This window comes from Mycetomoellerius zeteki, unplaced genomic scaffold, assembly GCF_001594055.1.
Source record: "Mycetomoellerius zeteki isolate Tzet28-1 unplaced genomic scaffold, Tzet1.0 scaffold62, whole genome shotgun sequence".
NCBI lineage: Eukaryota > Metazoa > Arthropoda > Insecta > Hymenoptera > Formicidae > Mycetomoellerius > Mycetomoellerius zeteki.
The window spans coordinates 1895135-1915106 of NW_017257632.1; the positions used below are offsets into that span (position 1 = coordinate 1895135).

The 19972-nt window shown below is 32.6% G+C and overlaps 1 protein-coding gene across 4 annotated transcripts; it reads left to right on the forward strand.

Moving 5' to 3' along the window:
• The first annotated feature begins 850 nt into the window (after positions 1-850).
• On the forward strand, positions 851-19434 carry LOC108728619 (solute carrier family 2, facilitated glucose transporter member 8). Of its 4 annotated transcripts, none has more exons than XM_018457283.1 (7): positions 851-918; positions 3167-3530; positions 13294-13477; positions 14048-14219; positions 14981-15253; positions 16048-16356; positions 18162-19434. In XM_018457283.1, the coding sequence occupies exons 2-7, from the start codon at positions 3302-3304 to the stop codon at positions 18585-18587; spliced, it is 1593 nt and encodes a 530-aa protein (XP_018312785.1). In that variant the 5' UTR covers positions 851-918; positions 3167-3301; the 3' UTR covers positions 18588-19434. The 4 variants fall into 4 exon arrangements, with proteins under 4 accessions (XP_018312785.1, XP_018312783.1, XP_018312784.1 ...); XM_018457281.1 differs by having other exon boundaries at positions 903-918; positions 3081-3530; XM_018457282.1 differs by lacking the exon at positions 851-918 and adding an exon at positions 957-1323 and having other exon boundaries at positions 3081-3530.
• The last annotated feature ends 538 nt before the right edge of the window (positions 19435-19972 follow it).

Here is a 19972-nt window from a genome sequence, read left to right on the forward strand (position 1 = left end):
ATTTTTTAACATATTAATACAACATAATGTGATTATATTATTTGAAGATTTTTTGTGAAATTGATATTCAATGTTTCTTGTAGCGTTTTCGACCCGGCCGGGTTTGCACCAACCTGGGTTGGATCGGGCCGATCGGGCCAAAAACGCTATTAGTCAAAATGACAAAATTTATGAGTAAGTGAACACGTAACATAAAAATAATGTATTTTAAAACATAAATTCTAAGACAAACGGATGAAATACGTATTAATTTAACATATAAATGTTAATTTTCTGAAAAAAATATGTTCCCACGGTTTGTTTACAACTGTATCGATGTTATCTTTCTTTGTATTTATTCTCTTACATAATACCTTTTAACATATTCATCTTGTGTAAAATTAACTCAAAAATTTGAGTGGACCGTTTGGGACATGCGATTTATGTTAAATTCAACACATTTTTTCCAACTGTGTAGAAAATTTTAAAAATATATCCTATATATGAGCAAAAACGTAAATTCCATAAAATCGATGGAAAATGAAAAAAATCTTTGGTGAATGCAACAGAATTTTATCATGTCAATTAAAAATTTGATTAACACGAACGCAATAAATCACGTAATTGCAATTTGTAATGTTTGGTATTCCGTAAAACACGCTAACGTCAGTGGATCTATATATTTTATGACTAATTTACGTGTAATTGTTATTGAGGCGCCGCTATATAGTTTAACTTGTTTATCGTTATCAAGAGCTACCAGTAAGGTGACAAAGATATCAAACAATCAACACATCATCGATACAAGGTACGATTCATTGGCAGCGATATAGATTTCCGATAATTTATCGTTGTTACGTAAGAAAATAATCGGAGATTTATAACACGGCTCTCACTTAACGAAAAGATCATTTTAACGACAGTGCGTGTGCGATATCGGTAAGTCCGTTCTTTTAACTTCTATTGTACTCCTAACTACTACCAATTGAAAGTTAGCACAATTTTCCCTCCGATACATACTCATCCGGTCACCGTGAGATTAATCGCGACTATCATTGTTTCAAATCGCGCGTGAAGCTATTGCGATTATCATTGATAAACAATAAATAGCAATTTGATCTCATCGATACGTGATTTCTTTTTCGTCGCGCGTGAAAAACTGTGGCGGGGGAAAACAATTATCGATCCTCCCGATGAAAGCAATCAAATAAGTGTGAAGAACCGAATTTTTTGTCGTCGTGATAATATTTATCCGCTTGAATTAATTGTTCTGCGGACATTCTAATCCATGATTGTTCGCGAAAGGGATAACTGACACTAAAGTGCACCGAGTTCATCGAGTTTGTAAGGATCTTTTACTAAAACTAATTGTACGAACATTAACACATTGAGATTTATTATATTTTTATATACAAAAATCTAATATTGGCCAATTTGATATCAAAACACAATAATTAATTACTTATTTTAAATATAATTAAAAGGACTGTTGTCTAGTGTTTTTAGCTTTAAATAAGTAATCAATTACTGTCTTTCAGCAATAAATTGGCCAGTATTAAATTGGCTAGTATTAGCTAGATTTCTGTAAAGATATTGATCAATGTATCTATATATCTTCATTTGATTATAATCAGCTTCGTAAATCAGATTATGCTTTGTAAACCATTTATTTCATAAGTTATTTATCTTCGTTCGAAGTTTTAACCGAAGCGGTGCAACTGTTGTCCTTCTATTTCCTCGAAGTTTTACACCAATAAGCGCGTAACGTAATTGCATTTAAAACTGAAAGGACACTCCTTCGCCAAGCGTGATTTACGGAACGTATTCTATCGCGTGAAATTGAATTTTCGTTATATTATTTTCTCTCTTTACAAGCAACACGATCGTTTGTATCTGCGCGAACCTACCGTCGTCAACTCGCAATCGGGACACGGCACGCATGTGCGTAACGTGGTTATCGGTTACGGGTCGACGACGTAGGATCCGGAGTAAATCTCGTCCTGGATATTATTGATTTTTCCGTTGATACAAGCAGGCCGAGTTAGCCGTAAAATAACTTCTTCGAATTACTTTGTTCCACGCGTAATTTAATCAGTGGAAAGAAATATTATATACGACGTTCCGTTTCTTCGCATTCCGTGCGAGAGAAAGAAAAAAAGCAAAGAAAAAAAAGAGATTTATCGGCGTTCTTGACAAATACCGGTCGACTCATTACACAGGGTGTTCACAGCATGAGACTGACGTCCGAAATACGGGTACATTAATCAGTCCAGTAGAATGCCACAAAACACGGACTGAAAAGTCCAGGCTCGAAGCTTCATTGCGATTGATTCTGTTTCGTGGTTTAATCAATCGCGCCACTCGCTTGCATTAACATTATTACAACGCGTTTGATACAGCGCGCTATCGATTTTCCCTCGGCTTATATTAGGGAGAGCACCGGTGATAGGAGAATTATCTTCGAATTGGAGTGGTATATTACGAAGAGTAGATTTTACTGGCACGGTTTGCGGTTTTTTTCGTATTGAAACTCACATAAAATTTGGTGAAAAGATCCTCGTACCTATACTTTAAAGAGTTTGGAGATTTGATATTAAAAGTATTTTTTGTGAGCATGAAAGATGATATCTAGGGGCAAATTATTTCTTCATTGTCAGATAAATGTCTTCATTTATTTTGATGCTTACGCAAATTGAAAGATATAATTGGGCGCATTTATCGTGTAGTATTTGCAGCTTTTTCTACAGAAATTCTCTGGAACTGCATTCGAATTAGACTTAATAGACGAATTTTGCATTCTCTTTCTTTTTCTACAAAACGGAAGTATATATAACTATAAATTTAATTTTACCGCTTTTTTTTGTGCTATCATTTTCTTATTGTAAAGCTGAATCTCTTTTCTTGATACAAAGAAGATATCGCAAATATATATGTGAATCGGAAAAGATACGTTATCTCATCTATCATTCTAAAGTAAAAATTCTTCTTCCACAAACATTTTATCAAAATCATATGAATTGGATTTTGATGAGATCTCAAATAACAATTTGAAAATTTTCCTCTATCATCTCGTTCTCCTACTCGATGCTTCTCTCGACAAGGGTCCCTTTCGATGGAATTGATTCTTGTGGACACCATTCTGCGTGTGGCGATGCCGCGCGACCTTGATCAAGGCGCCTCGTTTCAGGGTCTAGGTCTCGAGACGTATCGCCGCAACGACCGCGATCGACCCGCGATCGAGATCGCGCCTCGCGAGGAACAGCAAAAGAAAAGAGTGGGAGACGGATCAGAGGAAGTCGAGCGAGAAAGAGAGATCGAGAAAATGACCCCCACTCGCGGCAATGAGGAAATAGAGGGGCGCTCTTATAAAGACTATGCCTACAGCCCTGTACCAGTGAGTTCCCTTTCGACGGTGAATGATACACCCCCAGTCAGAGAATCAGTGGAATTGGACATACGGAGCACGTCATTACGCACCAACGGTCATAGTGGTCCCGAAGACATGACGGAGGAGGGTTCCAAATATGTCCAGTTCCTGGCTGCTGCAGCGGGTAAGTCCCCGTCTCTCTATAAATAAAAGGTTAAATACCAAAGAGGGAGAAACATTTAATTAATTAAAAAATCAATTAATTATTGGAACACTGTTTTTTTTTTCATGAAAGTTTTGGGTTACTTGAAATTAATTTTCTCATACATTTCTTCAAAACAAATTAACTTTAAAAAATTTGATTGTAAAAATTAGAAAGACTTTCTAAATTATTTTTTGAAGGTGAGGTGCTTGATGGATTAATTTTTTAAATCATGTATTTATTTAATCAATTTATTTAAAAACGTATTATTTCTACTTGTACTGAATAGTGATGAACTTATGGTTGTGTTAAGATAAATCATCCTCGTGTTACACACAACCCGATCGATCGACTCGACGTTTGGGGAAGAATTTGTTCTTCGCGTCGGCTTCGTCATATTTCATTTCTGTATTTTCGAAACTTAAGAAAGGTTAAAAGCTAGATTGAAATATATTTGTATAATATAAGATTTGATTTCATTCTTTTTACGCGGTATTGTTTTTTAATTCTCCTGTAAAAGAAGAATTAAATTACGTTATACATTCATCGACATAGTTCAGTTCAGAGGATTTGAAACGAGCAGATTGGATAATGGGACAATAAATCATACTATTTGCTTCTTGCTAGTGCATTTACTCTTTTCATGCGTGTGACATTAATTGAAGAAAATGAAGAGGCATGATACATGAAGAGGCCGCCCGCTCTCACCACGTGTGGAGCACGGTGCGACTGCACTTTGCACGTGCGTGACGCGACCCTCAGTGTCCGTGAGAATTTTTCGAAATTATTCTTATATGTATATCTTTACAAAAATATATATTCAATTAAATAATGAAGGTCCGAAATAACGCTCAAATTGAATGTTAATAATCTAATTTCGAAGTTTATTTGGAAATTAACATTTAATTTGAATGTCATTTCGGATCGCCAATACCTAATTGGGTGTATTTTTTTATAAGAGTATTTTCCGCCCTTTTATTTTAGCCATAAATAATAAAATATTTCTAATTTTGTTCTCTTGATAGCAGCAAATAATTTATTAAAACTAGTCAAAGACGTGAAGCAAGAACGTGAAGCAGAATTGTTCAATCTTAACTATTGTTCAAGTTATACATAATTTTGTAGGGGCATCACGAAGATATTACTAATGGTGTTACTTTATCAAAATTTTATGAAAGTAGACAATAATGTGATAATATAATATAATGATAATGGAAATATTATTTCAGATGAATGAATGTGGTCAAATATTATACAAACGTTATCATAATATAATACGAGTATTTATTGTAATTCCAATAATTCAATTTCCATTTCAAAAATTAACAATAAACACGATAGTCATAATCAATAATGAAAGAAAATAACGTGAATCTTCATAGCTTGATAAAATAACAAAGAGAGATAAATTTACTCAAGGGAATTTTTATTATTTAGTAAGTACTTATTATAAACTTTATTCTGTCATTTTTCTTTTTAAAATCATTTTCCTTAAAGGAAAGAAATAAGAGCTCATTACAAAAATAAAAAAATTCCATTACGATGCTTTTGAAATGTTTTTTCCCTAACGTATAAATTATGAGAATCGAAGTTCGCAATTTAGCAGGAAAAAAACGTATAAATGATGAGAATCAAAGAATCGTGATTTAGCAGGAAAATAAGTGTATCTCATCGCTATTAAGTTCACACAATACGATTTTAACGCGGCGAGAAAGAAGAAACCAAGATAATTATTCGGCTCGATAATTTCGGTTGACCGAGTCAAGATTAGCTCAAATTTGAGGTATTAGCATCGAAAACCCACTCGGAGAAAGAACGATGCGCTACGTGCTACGATTCATGTTTACCGAGTCCTTCGCGTACTTGGATGACGGGAATATTAAACGATTCACATCCGGCGCTCGACCGAATTCAATCTTAACCGACAAAGATCGCAATCAGTTTAAACTACTTCCTCATTACCGGTGCAAGCGGTAGCCGGTCAAACGAGACCTCGAAGTGAGAATCTCGAGTTGAATGGGAGGGTCTCTCTTACGGTGCAAGTCAATCGAATTCGTAATGAGACTAGCGGCGAACCCGCAATTGTTCAATAATGATCATCGGTTAGATTGAGAGCAATCTGATTCTAGATGGAAATCAGAGTTCGATTCCCTAACGATGTGAGTTCTTTACCAAAACCGGAGTAAAATGGTTGAGTAATTTTTACCTTACAAGGCTAATAAATATATTCTGTTTATTTTTACCGAATTTATGCTTTAAGCTTTACTTGCCTGAAGGTAAAAATATCGGAGATATAAAATAAAAGGTACATTACATTAAATTATAGTAAATCCATTCAAGTAATTATTATTTACAGTAAAATAAATCATACTATTCTCAAGACTGTAAGCATAAACAACTCTCAGGACTTTATACATTGTACTTTTTACTATGCAGTAAGATTTTATCAGTGATAAGGTAATAAATACTCATCCATAAATTAAATTTTATTAAGATGTGTAATAATTTATTTTACGAAATGTAAAAAGTATCTTAGTATGGCTATACGACGATCATTCATTTACCAGAAAATTAAAGTAAATTTTACACACGACACCTGTCCCTATATGGACTTGTCAATTCCATAAAATTTACTATAATTCTAATGCATATTTACATTTTTCTCTCCATGGGATTAATAAAAAGGAATAAAATTAAATACTTCCTTATTGTATTAAATAAGAAGAATCCACGTTTGAACTCTTTTTCCACGATTAATCGCGCACTCGGGAAGAATCACGTAGAGTTGAATTATATTTAAGTAAATCTCTGTGCATATACAGCGGGTATATAAAAATTCAGATCAGCTCTGATTAACTCAGCAATTCGCGCGAAATCAGAAATCGCGAGAGCAGCGTGAGAGCGAGAATCCTTGAACGGGGAAGAGAAACGGTAATCCCCGCAACTTAACCACCAATTATTTATATATGCGGAAACCAACGGATTTGATTTCACTATTTTCATTATAAACGTGGACTAGCATGATAACCGGACAGTAGTATCGACTTGTCCTCGTGATGTCAAAGTTTCCGTGACAAAAAACCGAAGTATGTACTTCATGGTCATGTGCTGCACGTAATATTGTACTAAAATGTATGTTAGATATATTGCAACTGCAACATATATCGTATTATCTATTCAACGAATGAGCATCTGATGCAAGGCATTTATTAAGGCTATGTTCCAAAATTGACTTCCAGTACTGAAAATCTATAGTGCATGTCACGTAAACTGTAGCATTTTCCGTGCTGGCAGTAAATTTGGAACACAGCCTAAATTGCTTGACAAAAGCCGGTTTAATTTTCAGTCAGTTCGAATAAGTTCGATTCTTGTGAAAGTAAAAGTCGCTTAAATATTCATTGGAATTTCTGTATTGGGGATTTTGCATATAAAAATGCATTCGTCAGCCTTCACTTTTGAAGATTTTAAATTAATTTATTCCATAATAAGTAAAAGTTTTAATGTAGAACTGTATGAATAATGTAGGTTAATCTCGATGTGACAGTATCATAAGAGATATATGATAACACATCTTAATTCGTACCTATCACTTTTAAAAGTCTAATATATCAATCTTGTTTAATAAACTTCATACAATTTCTTTGATAAGATGTAATTTTAAGATTAACTGGAATTAATTTGAAAAATAAAATTTTATTATCTCTTGACTATGTGGACGACAAACAAATTAAAACCATTTTTAATATACGTTAAGTGAATTCGAGCAGGTTCTCGTTTAAATGTCGATTAAGATGAAATGAGTTTGATATTCATAAAAAAGAATTCCGTAAGAGAGAGAGAGAGAGAGAGAGAGAGAGAGAGAGAGAGAGTTTACACTTTTGGCAATGTTGTCCAAAATGATTCGCGTGTTTTTCCATATATCCAGAATAGAATTTTATGATTCATTCTGTATCTTTTGCGACGAGTTGTTTATCCAATTATTTATCTTTATCAGTCTTCGATGACGAGATATGTAAAAATGCAGCTTCACTATTTTACGGTATTGACAGCTACGTGATAGATATTTCATTGTCGTGTGATATTTTTATATTTTCAACCGAGATTTTTCCGAATATTGTTATCCACGGTAACGCCTCTCTCGTGCTCTCGTCGTTAACTATCGATTACGTTATCCTATCCTATTGCGGTTGCCCTCATTTTTAATTTATTGTAATTTTATATATGTGTCCGATACAGTTCAATATTTCATCGCGCGGACATCACAATGTTTGTTGATTGATCGTGGTGTAACGTCAATACGATTTTGCAACGTATGATGATGACAATATATTTACATCACGCATGAAAATATACGCGATGATGTCCAGACTTTTTTTATATCGAGCTGTGCAAACATGCGCTAATCTTTTAAAACGTAATCGTATTTCGTCACACGTTCCATTACTGTAATTCATTAGGCGATTTATTGTCGCGATATTGTTCGGCGATGGGAAGAGGCTTGCTTTTATTGTATAAGAATGTGATTATATTTTCTGTTAACTGCAATCCACATTCGAGTTATGTAAAGTTAAATGATAGCAGAGGGATTTTGTTAATATAACTCCCTAAACTAACTGATGATGACCTTTTTCGAAGTTTTCAATATAAAAATAATCGATAAGTCGCAGCTCTACTGCTAATCTATAGTTTATATTATACGTATTATACTATAAATTTTTAGTACTGAGCAGCCTATATGCGCAAGAAGTTATGTGTATGTATATACATTTGCATTCATTCTGTGATTTTTTTTGTAAATACCTTGGCGAAGAAATTTTTATGAAAAACTACATAGATTGAGACAAGATCTTAGAAATTCTTTTTCGTAGATATTCGTAATGGGACGTAGAATAGCGTTGTTTGTTTGAAAAAGCAAGAAATCCTCCATCCTTTTTGTATACGTCTTTTGACGTTGTATTACGAGTTTTTACAGAACATTTTTTCCTATCTTGTATCACAAAACAAATAATGTCACTCTATGTTCCGCTACAAATATCTATGAAAAACTAAGAATTTTTAAGATAAACAAATCTCATTTTACGTTCCACTACGAATATTTACGAAAAACTAAAAATTACTAACTTGTTTCAATCTATTTAGTTTTTCTGTACTTTTTCGTAAAAATTTTTTCGCCAGGGTATATAATTTTATAACCATATATTTTAAATACTATACTTTTTAAAGAAAACTAATTTTTAAAATTTATTTTTGTGGAGGGCAGTGTCGTCAAATTTTTATAAATAATGTCTTAAATAATAAATATATTTCATAATTTTGACTTTATTATAGAATCGATTGAACAACACTTTAACAAATGTAATTGTTAAATTTTAAATTTAAATGTTTTATACAATAACAAAGTTATATATATATATATATAATATTATCTCTTCCAGTATTTCAAAATGTTATATGATAACATAATATAATCCGTCAAAATGGAAACAGATATTTCATAACTCTTTGAGAGTCACTTTAAATTGACTTTTATACTATAAATGTTTAAAAGTGTTAATAAATTAAATTTTCTAATGGTTTAAATTAAATGTCTTAATTTGTTCAAGATTAATAAATTTATAAACAAGTATTTTTAACAATCTCTCATATTTCGAGGTGTAATTTTTTGATACTTAATCGACGCCCGACTTTCACTCTACAATTTATGATGTATCGTGCAGCGTTTCGTAAGCGTATTTAACTGCGCTTCGTTGCTTATCGATTTTTATCGTTCACCCAGGCCATTTTGTTGCCCATTTCGCGTATTTCTGTCCCGTGATAATCCAGCGCCAGCTGTACCATGTCATATGCGTGAACGCGTAAACAAAGAGGTAAATTGTCATGTTAAAATTCGTAAAAAAAGACTGTTCTATGCAGCTTCAAGGAGTCGACAAATAAAAATTAAGAAAATTAAGAAGGATTATGTGCCAGTCAATTAATGATGGATCATCGTCGAACTCTGACTACTTGATGCACTATCGGCATCGACTACGATATCTTATTCAGGGGCAAAGATACATCGATTCTTGTGTTTTCAGTAGCACGTCTTTGATATCGGCGTTTTTGTTTGGAAGTCTCACTAGATTATGCCAACTCATCTAAAAATATTTAATTTTTATTTAATTGTGAAAACTTGTCTAAAAATATTCAATTTTTATTCAAAGTAAAAAAATTTTAAATCTCTATTTGAAGAGTGACAAAGAAATTATTTCATAACCAGAACGATATAATATATGAACGAGATTGCTTGTTGTTTCAATAAAAATATGTTAATATGGAATATCATTTAATACTGATTATGTTATTTAAAATTTATGAATATATGTATATTATATAATCGAATTATACATAGGTGAGTCAATAAGATGATCTTAATATGCATTATCTTGATTTTTTAGGGTGAAATTAAGATTACTTATTGACTCACCTATTGTATATTATTTCCATAAATAATCACTACTAATATATGTATAATTTTTAATTGTTTATTAAAAACTTTGTTGAAAGTTGAAAGCCGTTATTTATATATTTTAAATAGCAACTTTAATTATCTGATATTTAAATTTCTGTTTGGAAGAAGATAGAGTAGGTAATTAAACCTATAAATTCCGCTATAACTATATATAGATTTATAACATGATTTAAAATTATAAGATAAATTTTATCGTGGTTTGTTAAATGATAAGAGGAATGTCAAATCATTCGGCAAGTGCATGGTGTGATCGATGGATCATGTTATGGAAATATCAGTTATGGAAAAATGATTATCAATGTGGAAATTTTTCATCGAAAACGAGACATCACGTGTCAAACGACCTTTCTGTCTATCTCGTAACGCGATCGTATTTGACAACGCGAATTGATGAACGCCTACCTACATATTTGGATCTGTATATTCACGGATTACTTGGCACGGATTTATTGCGTTGTAATCGATAATCGCTATCACCTCGTGTCAGGCGGTCAATGAAAAGATAATTTACTAAATTCAATAAAATTAGTAATTAGTAAAGTACATGACAATCACATATTATCGCGTACAAAGAAATCAAGAGGAAACGGAGAGGTGATAGCCCCACCCAACGATAACGATTAGGACCATGAGTGTGAACTCTATTTGCCTTGTGTTTTATTTGCTTATCAAAAAAGGACGTTGACTCTTTTTGATACGCAAGCAAATTGATTGTGCTCTCCTCAGAGAATATCGATTGTTTTACAGGATGTCTAGCTTAAAATTCTTAAAACCACTTGTAAAGTTTGTCAGAAAGACGGCTTTATAACTAAGACATCTCGATTTATGACATCTTTGTATTAAGACGTTTCAGACATGCATATGTCTAAATTTTAAATTATAACTAGGACGTTTCACGTCAAATTGTTTGAGGAAAAACAATACTCATTGAAGATAATTTACGGTTTCAAAGATAATATTTTTGCTTGCAAACGAATATCTCGGTAATTAACAATTTGGAATTGATATAACTGCAGGTTAATTAATTCATTATTATTATACAAATAATTACACAAATTTTGTTTGCAGTTATACAATATTATTATTTTCCTTTTATGCAACTCTTTTTTTTTCTAATTTCGTATATCATTAGTGATCGCCTGGTAATATCGCAATTTAAATGCTTGACTAATCGCGTATTCATTAAATATTATATTTATAGTATTTCATAACAATTTCCAATAGCAGATAAAAGCAACGCTAATGAAATTCAATAAAATAGAGCTTGCGCGCACATTCGCTGCTTTCTGCGTGACTTCATTGTTGTCAAAGCTATCTCTTTCTTCATAAAAATGCAAAGTGCAATCCTTTGTTTGTGCCGATAATGAAAAATTTAACGTTATGTTATGACCATACTATCGAGATTGCATCTTTTCGATGTCAAGTGCACGTGCGGTTCTTACGATACACATTTATACTAGTTCAATACCATGACGCGCAATCGACGACGCAATCGTGACGCATTACGTCGAGAAATTACGTAAGTGAAATACGTAAATTGCGATAATACCGCGGTATATATCATTATAATAACCGCTTGGTTGATTTTTCTGCGGTTCTGCCTAGACTATTTGTAATGAAGTGACAAATCAGCGTGTAATTTAATTTATGCTTATGCACCGAGACACAAAATCATCTTTTCCTATATTCGTGACACGCAATATAAATTAAGATTCCCTACTCATTAACATAAAATTATTATCGGTCGATGACGCCAATTGTAAGCACAAAGTTTTCTTCTTCTATATAAATACACGAAATACATATATATAGATGCGCCATCTTTTTTACATTTGTAATGTGAAGCATAAATGAGAACTTCTCGTTTAATAAAAAAGAGACAAAATATTATTAAATAATGATATACTGATTATAAGTACGAATTTTTTTTATAATAATACGAATATAAATGCTCCTTATTTGTTCAATATATAATAAAAAAATTATTACTTATAATCGCCGATTTTATAATGAATTGAAAAATTTTTTTTTACCTGAACCTTGCAAACGTATATTAAATTCACTTGCAACAGTCTGTTGCTGGATATCCTCTGCTGCGTTGCAGTTTAAATCTCTGCTTTGTAAGCTTCGAACGCTCCGTACCAATCGCTCCGTAAAACCGGAAGCATAGCGGGCCTTTAATCTCACCGCATTATCTGAAATACGCAATTATGTAAACCTCTTTATCACCGGAAAAGCCTTCAAAGCACGCTTTGACTCGAGTTTCATCAGTGGAGTATTACCTACAAGTTATTTCGAGCGTTAGCACGATTGAATTGGTAATCTCGAGACAAAAACATCCTCGGAAAGTCAATTTTTGGTTGGTGATAAGATTTTGTACAAAACAGATAAATATATCTTCTTAAGATAGTGTTTTTTCTCTGACAAAACAAAATTTTCAACTTTAATAATTAAACATTTAAATAACTTTTGAATTTGTAAAAAGGAAAAGATGTAGATAAAACATATGTGTCACAAAATTTTTGCGAATAACTGTCTAAATAAAATACGTAAAATTTCGATATTCAATCACATGTTACAACTCTATTTTTATACAATTATAATAAAAAAAATGATTTACTAATAAGAGAAATATAATAAAAGAAATGATTTATTATACTTCTTCTAGAATTTGACTTACAAGGGAAGTTTCACAACTGTCCGGAACCGATTTGATTCTCTATGAAATATGTTGTTAAAGACGAAAATCTAAGAGACACGTATTTTTTTATATGTGCGCTAACTCATGTTTAAGGGGTGAAATACCCCTTTGAAAAAAAAACGGTATTTCTATTTCGAGCTGAATACCGTTGGAAGTATAAAAGATAGAAAAAAATTTTTTAAACAAAAGTTGTACGGTTTCAAGAATACTTCAATTTTGTGAAGAAAAAAAATTTTTTTTAATTTTTTTGTTTAACAATTGTTAACAAAAAAATAAAAAAAATTTTCATTTATCTACGGTGTAATAGAAATCCATTTGTGGGTTGATGAACATTTTATTAAGTCTCATTAAAGCGATAAAATAGCGATCAGAAGATGTTACCTTTCAAAAGCTGTAGATTAAAAGGCGCTCAATTATAAAGTCATCGTTAAACATTCAAGGAATTAACATTGAGCGTGCGAAAAAGTTACGCGAATATTCCTGTACTTGTTTATTTTTCATTTGCATATATATCTTGGAATTTTGCATAATTACAGCTAGTCTATCCGTCGTCGCGACTGGTGCGACGATGGGATGGACAAGTCCAGTTCTTCCTAACTTGGAGAAAGATGGCGGACCTTTGGAATCGCGGATCAGCAGCGAACAGAGTTCCTGGATAGGATCTCTGATGGCCCTCAGTCCTATTGTCGGCAGCTTCGTGGCGGGATACCTCGGAGAAAGGTATTATCTATAATATAAATTAGAGACTCTTACTAAAAGTCTGGTCATATAGTATACAATTTTTCACAAGAAAATATGACGGCAATTGTTAGATATTGTATAGTATATAGGATGGATCACGTAAAGCTTATGGAATCCTATATATTTTGCAATACAGAATCAAATTGCCGCCATATTTGTCTCACATGACTAGATTTTTACTTGAGGTAAATTTTTTTTACTCTCAAATATAAATTAGTCATTCGATCGCACAAATAATTTTGCAATATATAAGCAATTTATGTAACTACGTTCTACTTCTCGAGACGATAAGTTGGAAACTAGAGAAGAGAGCCAATCTTCGTGAAAGAGATAAAGGGTGCCTTCCAGCAAGAGACGCAGATGACACAGTGTAACACAGTGAATCATTACAATCTTGTTGTTTGCTAATGTTAAACGAAGATGATATGATTACTGTGTCACACTGTGTCGCTTGATGGAAAACATCAAAAGCGTGTATCAAATTCAAATATTTAATAGAGCTGAATCAAAGACAACGAGAACTAACTTTTTCCATCGATATTTCTATAGATTGGGCCCCAAACGAGCGTTACTATCTTGCGTGGTGCCGTATTTAATTGGATGGATACTTGTCGCCTCTGCGGGTCACATTGCTCAGCTTTATGTTGCTCGATTAATATTTGGATTGGCTCTGTCTATCGTATTCACGATCGTCCCTATATATAATGGCGAAATTGCCGAGGTAAAATTCATTTTTACATATATATATATATATATATACAATATGTACATATAAGTAGTACAATTACTTATACATAGTTTTCTATTTTTGCATTTTGTGTAAATTTTTATATCATTATGGCACTTTTTGCTGATATTAAAAATTTATCCTACTTCTCAGAATATATGAATATATAACTAGAATAAATAACTAGAAGAAAAAAATTATTTAAACACTTTATTTGTTAAAAATAATATTAAAAAAGTAAAATTTAAATTAGTTAAACAATTTAAATTTAAATTAAGTAAAATTCTGAAAGACTTTCGAAATTATTAAAAATTAAAGCGTGAACCAATGAGAGTTAGAGCGCGGTGTAATTGGAGCGCTAATTAATTTATGTAAAAATGTTCTTTATTCTAATTACTTGGTTGAACATTTCAACTCCGCTCTCTGAACTATCTAACAACAATTAAAAGGTCAAACGTTCTCAGAGAACTAGAAATAAATATCTCCTCTCAGTTATGTTTTTGATGCGTTGTATCATTAACACATGTTTGTCAGTATAAAACGAAAAACGATGAGAAGTTTATCGATATTCTATAAAATGCAATGGGTTTGGAAAGCGAAATCAGACACTTAACCAAGTAATATGAATAAAACATTTGTACACAAATTAATTAATGTTCATATCACCGCGCTTTAACTCTCATTAGTCTCATTTTAATTTTTAATAATTAAATTGGTCATTATACATATAATAACGAATTTATGTAACTTTTCAGGTGTCTATCAGGGGAGCATTGGGCTCTTTTCTTCAGCTCTTTATCACGTTCGGTTTTTTATATTCCTACGCTATTGGGCCGTTTGTTAGTTACACAGTCTTTTGGATTCTCTGTGCCATCGTACCGATAATATTCTTCATCTGCTTTATTTTTATGCCGGAATCTCCATACTTCCTCCTCGGTCAGGGCCGCAAAGATGAAGCGATCGCAAGTCTGGCGAAGCTCCGAAGTAAATCCGAAGCGGCCGTTCAGAAGGAGGCCGATGAAATACAGGTAAGCCATTGTGCAAAACATAACTTTCTTTTATAAAATTGTCTACTTTAAAAAAATCCCAGAATTAAAAAATTTTTTAATGTCAGGAGAATCAATTTGAATCTCAATTGACTTTGTATTAATTTTTTGTCAAGAAATTCAAATCGTTGGAATATTTAATTTTATGAAAAACTCTATCGAGAAAATAATGCGGTTAGTATACATATATTATTCTAATAAAAAATGCCAATTCGATTCGTGATCGTTTATGGCTTTATTTTTTTTTCTGATCGCTCGACTGACAAGGTGATCGCGAATGCACCGTTACAAGCACGTATTCAATCATTGCTAGACACATATCCGAGTATACATTGTCCGTCAGATCGCTTTAGACAAACGAGGTTGTGGCTAAGGTCGTTCCTTGATCCTAAACGACAATGTTTCACAATCGTGAGGGACAATTATGACTGGCTTGCAAACAACATATTCCTTCCTACAATAGAATCTTGTAGAATCGGGTGTTCTTTCAATCATACATAGCTATACATTGTAGCTATACATTAAAGCTATTGTTCGAACGTTGAAACAGTCGCAAAATATAATTGCAAAAATTAACATTAAAAGCCGAGGAATATAGAGGCTCAGATTGTAAATGGATGTCAAATTTGCTTCAGCATTATCTGAAATTCTTTTAATACACACACAATTTAACTTTTTTATATTATCTCATTATTTCAGAACATTCTACGTAGATTGTTGTGCTTCAATTTTAATATTTATTGTTTAATAAATTCGTCTTGGTTTCGATTTTTCAGGTGATACTTGACGAGGCTTTCAAGAATGAAGTTAGCATCTTAGACCTGTTCAAGGTGAAGGCGAACTTCAAAGCACTGGGCCATACTTGTGCCTTAGTTTCCTTTCAACAGTTTACCGGTATCAATGTCGTACTGTTCTATATGCAGAATATTTTCATTGCTGCTGGAGGTAGCATCTCAACAGATGTAGCACCCATTATCATTGGAGTGGTGCAGGTATTAGCGTCAGCAGTGACACCCGTAGTAGTCGATAGATCAGGTAGAAGATTGCTTCTCCTCATCTCCGGCATCGGAGAGACAGTCAGTTTGGTGAGTAATTGCTTCCATTTTCAGATCTTTGACCTCAAATTAATCAACTGTGAATTAAAAAAAATATAGTCTTAAAAATAAATAAAAAAAGAAATTTGTTTAAATCTGAAATATAATCTGGAATATAATTAATAGTTATGAGAATTAACAAAGATGATTTCAGATCTGGTTAACAAAGACTTTGAATAGCTAGATCAAATCTTTTCTTGTCTTTGATGATACATATTGTTTCATTAATTAAGGATCAAAATTAATAGTAGAAGTCAATTAAAATAGTGTTAAAATTTCGCATTCTTAAATAAGCACAACGATTAACAATATTTCAGTTAGAAGATACAGGCACAAGAATTATTATATAAAATAATACATTTTTGTTTTATCTTTTCGATTCTCATGTTTTTAAGAAACCGGTTGCAGTCATTCATGAAACGTAGCAATTGAGAATTATTACTAATCATATACACTTATAATTAGTTTGAAGACATGATAGTTCATGAAGAATTAATGATGCGGGACCAAATATTTAATCTTGCATTGAAACTTTTATAAAATTTTCATACTACTCTCTTTTGATGAACACCAGATTGATTCGGAAATTTGCATGAAAAGCATGTCCAAAATTAGCGTATTCATGAAGCGATAGACGCGGTTTCCCGTAAAGTTTACTTCCTGTTTTATGGAACGAATTGTAATTTTGTCGCTCTGCGATGACGAACTTGAGTTTGTTAGAATGGACATGCATTTTGTTGTTGATTAAAATTTCAAAGGAACCTCAAGGGATTTAGATTAGAATCATTAAAAGCATAAAGATAAATTTTCTTCCAAGAAACACAATTATCTTTTGAATCATATTTAATCAGTGAAAATGAACTGCAATTAAATTTTAAATCAGATACAAATTAATATTACGAAACAAAATTGTCATTTTTATCAGTTTTCTCATTTGGATTTTATTAAATATACAAGGCTACGTTTTTGTAAACATCATCAATTATGACGTTAAATGAGATGAATTAAAACAGAATATTACTATGTATGTTTGTTTCAATTCATCTCATTTAATGCCATAATCACGATCGGCATAATTATACTCTTTGTGGTATTTAACTTCTTTTATCACGCATCTCGCCTTCAGGTAAATTCTCGGGGCGAACGACTTAATTATCCGACACAGAGAATTGAGATGCTACTTGTTATCGCCATTTGGAGTTTATACAATCCTCTTTGTAGATCAAATACAGCAACGCGGTAAAGTTCTCGCGCTCGGTAAAGTCCGGCACAGGAAATACAACAATGAATCGCGAGGATATACAATGTCCTCGGAAAGAGGAAGGCTGAGCATTATTATACATATATACGGATCGTCATTATGCATTCTGATGAAATACGATGGAATGTATCAGATTCAGTGCACACAAAGCGCGAGGACTTCCACGTGACTGTATGTGCATTGATTACATAATTTGCGATAGAAGGCAGACGAGTGTACGATAACACGCTGACTGAAATGAATTAAGAAAATTATAATTTTTGTATCGTGTAGGATATTTTTGAAACACGAGTTTCCTTTTTTCGTTTTGCCATTGAGAGTCTACTTAAATTTAGAAGGCAGTTGTTTACTCTGGGAGATTAATATAGTAAAAATTGTCAGAAACATCCAAAAAATCTTGTAACGTCACTATAGATAAGAATTTTTCAAACACCGAATATGTTTATACTATATAGCAGCATTGAATTTGTTATCATACAAATTTTGTTCTCACGCTTTTATTATGTACTTATCATGTGTACCATTTGTTTTGCAGTGTGCCCTGGGCTTATATTTCTACTTGAAGGAAGCACAGCACGCGGATGACGTAGTGGAACAGATATCCTGGTTGCCGATAGTCTCGCTCGTCATCTTCATCGCTACATACTGCATAGGCTGGGGTCCTCTTCCATGGGCGGTGATGGGCGAGATGTTCGACCCGAATGTCAAGGCCAAGGCTTCCGGTATAACGGTTTGCATCTGCTGGTTCCTGGCCTTCCTCCTTACCAAGTTCTCTAGTAACTTGGAGAAAGCGTTAGGCAATTACGCGTCCTTCTGGATGTTCGCAGGATTCTGTTTCGTCAGTGTCCTTTACACGGTATTTTTACTGCCTGAAACGAAAGGCAAGACTCTTCAACAAATCCAGGATGAGCTCAATGGAGTGACTTCGACTGCAAGCGTTGAGAACGGGATGAAAAAGTGAGACGAGAGCACTTGCATTCGATTATCTTGATGGCATATGCTGAATCACTCGATGAATTCATTAACACTTTGAAGAGATCAGATATTTTTAAAAAATTTGTAAAGTTTTACATTTTTATGACATATCTGCACAGGAATCTTTTATAAAGAAGGAGAATCAAGTAGCATTAGAAATACGGATAATATATATGCCTAATCTACTGCCAAATTTATACAGATATAGATAATATGGGCGAAATAGAAATATTTTTAAGCGACCACCGCTCGGTTTTTTGTCTTAATGTCGTTTGAATCATAAAGAAAAATGAAAGACGATCGATAAACGAATGATGGTCCAATAATTTAAATAAAATGTTCGGGATATCTATCTCAGAGAGTAAAACGAGGATAGACTTTATTTTTGCTCACATACACTCAGATATAATTTTGTTGTTTTCTACAGGGAACCAAAAATACTTCGTCTTCCAAACATTTACGTAACACCTAACACAGCACAGTAATTGTATATGTACATAATGGAAGTCATCATGCATATTTATAAGTACGCTTGCGTTAATGATATACTTCGGTATGTATATCATTGTCTATAAACTTCGTTTTTCCAAGCATGAAGGAATTTATAATATGTCAGTAAACGTTTCTACGTTTTCAAGTTCCTGTCAGATCCGTGATTAAGAAACGCAATAGAGCTGTTAATATGACTCTCCTATTTTATCGTATCGGGATTTTTCTAGTATTACACATGATTGTGGACGTAGTGTGAAGCGAACGAAAAACCAAAAATATTAATTTCGCGGCGTATTTCTCGTTCACGGATGAGAGACTAGTCATTTTATAACGCGTCTACATATAGAGAACGTAAATATTAATGACGTCAGAGAGATGTTAAAATCTAAAAGGAAATTTCACATCGATTATCATTGAAACTTGAAATCGTTAAAACTGTCAATAAATTGATGAATTTATATGACGCGAAGAGAAATAGGTATGAGCTAACTTTGTTGTTTTTAATAAATATTGACAACAAAGCCGTCATCGCTATATTTAGTTATTTACAAAATACCCATAATTTATATACAATGAATATTAATATATTTACGCGAACAAAATAATTTTGGGAGTAATATCCAAACATTGTATTATTAGTTGATTTACATTAAGATATTGTAAGTCATAATATTGGCTTGTTCTTTTTGGCTGAATTTTTGCACCAATTCATTTTGCTTCTTCTTCTTTCCTCCCGACGAGAAAAGGAAGAAAGAACTAGTGCAAAAGTTCAGCCAAAAAGAACAGGCCTATTATCTTAATGTGAGAGTACTACTCTGTGCACAATGCATTTTTTATTCTTAATAACTTAAAGAGAAATATGAAAGTTTTAATTTAATA

Excerpts from the sequence above, each read along its gene's own strand:
- LOC108728619 (XM_018457281.1), top strand. The coding sequence starts at position 3,092 with ATGGAATTGATTCTTGTGGACACCATTCTGCGTGTGGCGATGCCGCGC. Across the intron at positions 14,220-14,980 it reads ATAATGGCGAAATTGCCGAG|GTGTCTATCAGGGGAGCATT; the intron begins GTAAAATTCATT and ends GTAACTTTTCAG. Across the intron at positions 15,254-16,047 it reads AGGAGGCCGATGAAATACAG|GTGATACTTGACGAGGCTTT; the intron begins GTAAGCCATTGT and ends TCGATTTTTCAG.